Below are 5,963 nucleotides of genomic sequence, written 5' to 3' on the forward strand. Positions count from 1 at the left end.
CTATCTGATTCAAATGTAGATAATTTAGAAAGAATGTTTGAAGAAGTAAAGAAAACTTTTCCTTGTTAGGGATTACAAATTGCTCCTGAAAAAATAATACAGAGAGGAGATTCTATTATCCAGGTTATAAAATAGGTTTACAGAAAATTAGAACACAAAAAGTGAAAATTAGGAGAGATCAGTTGTAGATTCCTGATTACTTTTAAAGATTGCTAGGAGACATTTCCAATCTATGACCCACTTCTGGGATAACACTTGATCTAATAATTCATTTAAACACAATCTTAGATGGTGGCAAAGGTTTAAATAGTCCCAGAGAATTAACAGCTGAAGCAGAGAAAGAATTGACTTTGATTGAAGAGAAATTAGAGGAGGCACATGTGGATTGTATATATCTGAATCTTAACTGCATTCTAGTGCATATTAGCCTCCAAATATTCCCCTACAGGAATTGTAATGCAGAGAGAAGATATTGCCTTAGAATAAATCTTTTTCTAACTTGGTCTAACCTCTTACAGATCATTGGCTAACAGTGGTTCCCCATCAGTTCGTGCAGGTTATAATTCTAATATTTATGTATGTTTTGCCTCTCCTTTTCCCTGGATAATATTTAATATTTGTTCTTATTGTATATAGTATTGTATTAGGCTTAGAACTCTCTTATTTAGACAAAATGGGGAGGTGCTATGGGAACTCTTTCAGCCAGTAGCCTTTAAGATATTAGCCCACTTTGGGCATGGCCTAATGTATTTTAAATGTGGACAAGAAGCATGCACAGACCTCTTGACTGCTGAATTTGGTTCCAGTTCCCAGCAGATCCCAGTGGAGGATGGCGGATTGCTACTGTTTCAGTGAGTTTATCTCCGGATAAATAAACCTTTATTATACTCCATTCCAGGCTAGTGTGGAACTGTTTCACACACCAATATGTTATGTTAAAGTGTTATGGAGACACTGTAGAATGCTGGTGATTTCTAAGATGGTCCAGTTTCTCTTTGTGTCTCTCCACTGGCCAAAAGAATGTCATCAATCTTTGTAACAGACACATCATGACTAAAGCTCACAAAACCATCTTACATCAACACAGATGCCTAGAAGAGATCTCAGCTTCTTGAGTCACAAGAGATGCTTTCAGGAAACATTCCAGAGGATTTCCCGGCTACCTCACATGCATCCACACATGGTTTAGGAGAATGCAGAGCTGACACAGCCTTTAGCAGCTGGATTTGAGTCAGGCTCCAGGCTCATCCACGACACACTTGAGAGAGCCGAGCTGGTTGTGTCTGGGGTTCACCACAGGACATCACTACCATTTGGCATCCAGAGGCATCCAACTGTACCAGATGCTCTTCCTTTTTGCCTGTTCCACATGCTATGCCTTCGTGCATTCTCTGCTAGAGAACTAGTCCCCAATGTGGTTGTGTTGAGAAGTGGCAGAGCCCTTGGGATCTGGACACTAGTAAGAGGCCCTGGGACTTCAGAGCAGATTCACAGAATAGGTTAATGCTAGTCTCACAGAGAGGTCTGGATTCTCAGAAAATGGATTATTATAAGACAAGGCCCACTCGACATGGTTAGCATCTACTGCATGTGACAGGTTTTCCTGTCCTGTATTGTATTGTAACACACAAGAAGGGTTCTTATCAAAGGTTGGAAGACTAGAAGTCTTGATATTAGGCTGCCACATAGGATGATTATGAGCTGGATAAGCCTTTAATGTATAAAGAACTTAGGCTTTGGACTTTTGTGGCAGCAACAGAAAACAGATGAAGACATGAGGAGACTTTTTCTTGCCTGCTTAGTTAAATCACTTCAGTTCTTACTATCCTGGGCATAGGTTAAGCCGGCTCATTCCCATGACCTGAAGATTCAGTGCCGGCCTCTCCCGTCACACTGTGACCTCATCCACCTGGCTCCACTCTTCCTCTGGCACCAGCTGCTTCTCAGGAATGGCTTCTTTTCCATTCCTGTCATCGTTCTAGAAAGTTGTGATTTGTTGAAGTCCTGCCTCTTACATAAGCGTGTTTGAACTCTCAACATATCTTAAAATTCCTATTGCTTTGCTTATATCCAATATCACCCAGGTGAGCAAATAACTTGCCAAATTTTTATGAGTTTATTCTGTATCTGCAAACAGACTCTCAGCTCCTGAGGGCCAAGGAAGGCAGCTCAGCTCCCTGACATTGGCACATACATTGGATCGTGGTCTGAACAGTTTTTTAAAGAGCTACATAGAGGGTAGGAATTCCCTGACCAGTGCACATCACCTAGCCCCTGGGAACCTTGTATGCACATGACATGATGAATGTCCCTACAGGGAAAAGATGTAGTATGTCATGTTATCATTACAGGATGTCTCCAAACCTCACTGTGAGTTCTAGGGGTAAGGGTGCTGTGGGAAGTGCCATTTTCTTCAGTGATGTAGCTGTTCATAAGTTGTTCACATGACAGTAAATAGCTCCTACATCCATACTTACTCAAGCAACCATAATTACCTCCAAGTAGGAATGACCTTTAGACACAGAGAGGTGGACAGCAGAATGAGAAAGGAAGAAATATTTTCAAAGAACAAAATTAATCCCAGCACTCAGAACACAGAGGCAGTTGGATCTCTGTGAGTTTGAGGCCATCTACAGAGTGAGTTCCAGGAGAGCCGGGACTGTTTCACAGAGAAACCCTGTCTCAAAAAACAAAACAAAGCAAATTTTTTTTTATTAAAATTTCCACCTGCTCCCCGTTTCCCATTTCCCTCCCCTCCTCCCAAATATTGCCCCCTCCCCCCACTTCCCTCCCCCATCCCCACTCCTCTTCTCCTCCCCCCACTCCATTCCCCCTCCCTCTCGATACTAAAGAGCAGTCCAAATTCCCTGCCCTGCGGGAAGACCAAGGTCCTACTATCTACGTCCAGAAAGGTGAGCGTCCAAACAGGCTAAGCTCCCACAAAGCCAGTTCATGTATTAGGATCGAAACCTAGTGCCATTGTCCTTGGCTTCTCATCAGCCTTCATTGACCGCCATGCTCAGAGAGTCCGGAATCAACCCATGCTTATTCAGTCCCAGACCAGCTGGCCTTGGTGGGCTCCCAATAAATCAGTTCCACTGTCACAGTGGGTGGGTGCATCCCTCGTGGTCCTGATTTTTTGCTCATGTTCTCCCTCCTTCTGCTCCTCATTTGGACCTTAAGAGCTCAGACCGTTGCTCCAAATTGAGACTCTGTCTCTACCTCGATCCATCGCCAGATGAAGGTTCTAAGGTGATATGCAAGAACCCAAAGAAAATCATATAGTCATCCGCATGGAGAGGGGGAAGTAGACAAGATTGCAGGGCAAAAACTGGGAACTTGCGGGTGAGGTGGCATGGGGCAAAGGGGAAATGGGATGAGAAACATGAGAAGGGGAGGATGGGAGGAGCTCGGGAGATTGGGATGGTTGGGATATAGGAAGGATGGATATGGGAGCAGCGAAGTATATATCCTATCTAAGGGAGCCATCTTAGGGTTGGCAAGAGACTTGACTCTTGAGGGGTTCGCAGGTGTCCAGGAATATGTCCCCAGCTGGTACCTTGGGCAACTAAGGAGAGGGAACCTGAAATGACCCTATCCTAAACAAAGCAAAATTTTAAAAAATGAAAAATATGTGATGTTAACTTGACCTTTCCAACATGTGGGAAGCACATTTTTAAAACACTTGTGGCCAGGTGTACCACACATCTGTCAATCCAGCCTGTGAGATGTTAACTTGGAGGATCATCAGCCTGAGCAAAGGAGGATGACCTTGTCTCAAAAACAAAATTTTTAAAAAAACAAATGCATACACCATGGGTCCAGGTGGGTGATATATTAAAAATCAAGGGATATCAGGAAGTTGGGATTGTTGCCAGTATATCAACTCTCTAAACAGGAAATTAAGCCAAAGAGGCTAATCAATTATTAATAAATAAGTTGTAATTGAACATGAAATCTCACTAGTGAAGCCTGGTAAAGATGGTGCCAGGGTTGACTCCTTGGATGGTCCTTGGGTTTATAACTGATAAGCTCTCCCTACCTATGTCAGCTCCTTACCTGCCTCTCCTCCCCTTTGTTCCAGAACATAGCAAGCTAATCTCTTGTGCTGGCAGTAGCAAACCTTATTTGTGGATGCCTCTGACATTTTTTTTCTTTTGGAAAAAGATGTACCAAATCAAAAATTGCAATCCCTTGGCCCATACCTGGATACCCAGACACCTTTCACATTCCAAGCATAGTGTCTCACAGGATTCTAACACAGTGAGGACACACCTGTTGATCAGAGCACCATCTGTCACCAATCAGCACCTCACCTTTCACTCAGCAACCTTCCAAAGTGAACCTATGACCTGGAAGGAGTCCTTTGCTTCACACACTAAGTGATCCCCAGGAGCAAACATGGGGCTAATCCCGTAAGGCACAGGCCCTGTGCATGTCTTACCTGAATAAAGGAGTTGAGGAGGCCTCCTCTGTCCATCTGTAGCAGGTTTCCCAAGAGGGGCAGGGGACGGGGTCCTGGTGGAAGGTGGCCATGGACCTTTGGATGGCCCCTGACCAGGAGTAGCAAGAAGCCCACGAGAAGAGCAAGGAGGAACAGGACACTGGGCTCCATGGTCCTGGTCTGAGCACCGTCCACTTCACTGCACACTCCAGCAGGACTTTTATGCTGGACCTGAATCTCCACCCAGTTGAGCAACTTCGGCTGTTCCTGCCTCCTGTTTCATCACTGTCCAGGAGTGTGAGCTCCTGATTGGGCTGTTGGTGACCTACTCACTCCCTATCTCCTTACCCATACCCTAACCCTAGGACACCATGAAACAGATACACAGGACAAAGGGCATAGGGAGTAATGCATCTCGATCTCTGGCGGTGAGTATTTACTCAGGCATGGAACTATGTATGTGTACTGTGTGCTTTGTATATAAAAGGTCACTTCTAATATGAATGTGCAGCTGTGTTTGAGTCTAGATGTGCTTGCTAGTCTCTTGAATGCCCAGGGCTTGTTTTCATGTATAATCTTCCATTGTGGAGATCTTTCTATATGTTCTCAGCTTTATATGTGAATGTGTTCACATCTAAATGAGAAGAATAGTGTTGCATGGTCCTGTGCATGTCTCTGTGTGTCTCTGCAGTCCCCAGCCTGAGTCTTTGAGGGGCTGCAGATGTGATTTCTCCAGAGTCTCCATTGCATTCTCTGGCCTGTGACAGCCACAGATGGGAGAAAAAGGAGAGGGAAGAAAAGGCAAGAGATTCAGGAGTGGGAAAGTTCGGGAATGAGAAGGAGAGAGAGGCTGAAACCTGGCAGAGGAGCAGTTGGGGCCCATGGGTATATGGGCTGGCTAATTTTACGTCAACTTGATACAAGCTAGCATCATTTGGGAGGAAGGAACTTGAGCTGAGAAGATATGCCCATTAAACCACATTGCAAGCAAGCCTGGAAGGCATTTTCTTAATTAGTGATTGATGGGGAGGGGCCAGTCCACTGTAGGTGCTGCCACCCCTGAGCTGGTGGTCCTGGGTTCTATAAGAAGGTGGACTGAGCAAGTCCTGAGGAGCAAGGCAGTAAAGAGTAACCCTCCATGGTCTCTGCATCAGCTCCTGCCTCCAGGTTCCAGCCCTGACCTCCCAGGATGATGAACTGTAAAGTGGGAATGAAAGTAAAATAAACCCTTTCCTCCTCATGTGACTTCCAGTTCTGGTGTTATGTCACAGAAATCGAAACCCTAACTAAAAGAGTCTCTCATCTCTGTGACTAATGACAAATGCTTCCTTTTGTCCTCCTGGCTGTCTTCATAGGACATGAAGCTCTCTGACTCTCTCTCTTGCTATCTCTCTCTGACACTGCCCCTGTCCTCCCACCCCGTAGACTCTATGCTTCAAGATGCAGAGACTGCTTTTTCACAATGGGTTTGCCATCAGAACGCAGGTGGTTTGAAAACCACCACTAATTCAAAGCCAAA

The 5,963-nt window shown here is 44.8% G+C and overlaps 1 protein-coding gene across 1 annotated transcript in view; it reads right to left on the minus strand.

Annotated features, from left to right (window-relative positions):
* The window catches only part of LOC130865035 (cytochrome P450 2B2-like), a 37,631-nt gene extending 33,016 nt beyond the window's left edge, over positions 1 to 4,615 (minus strand). The window contains exon 1 of the mRNA XM_057755873.1: positions 4,445 to 4,615. Coding sequence (XP_057611856.1) covers positions 4,445 to 4,615 — 171 coding nt within the window. The remainder of the gene's footprint in view (positions 1 to 4,444) is intronic.
* Positions 4,616 to 5,963: the final 1,348 nt, after the last annotated feature.

The sequence above is a fragment of the Chionomys nivalis genome, chromosome 2 (genome assembly GCF_950005125.1).
Source record: "Chionomys nivalis chromosome 2, mChiNiv1.1, whole genome shotgun sequence".
In the NCBI taxonomy this organism is placed as follows: Eukaryota; Metazoa; Chordata; class Mammalia; order Rodentia; family Cricetidae; genus Chionomys; species Chionomys nivalis.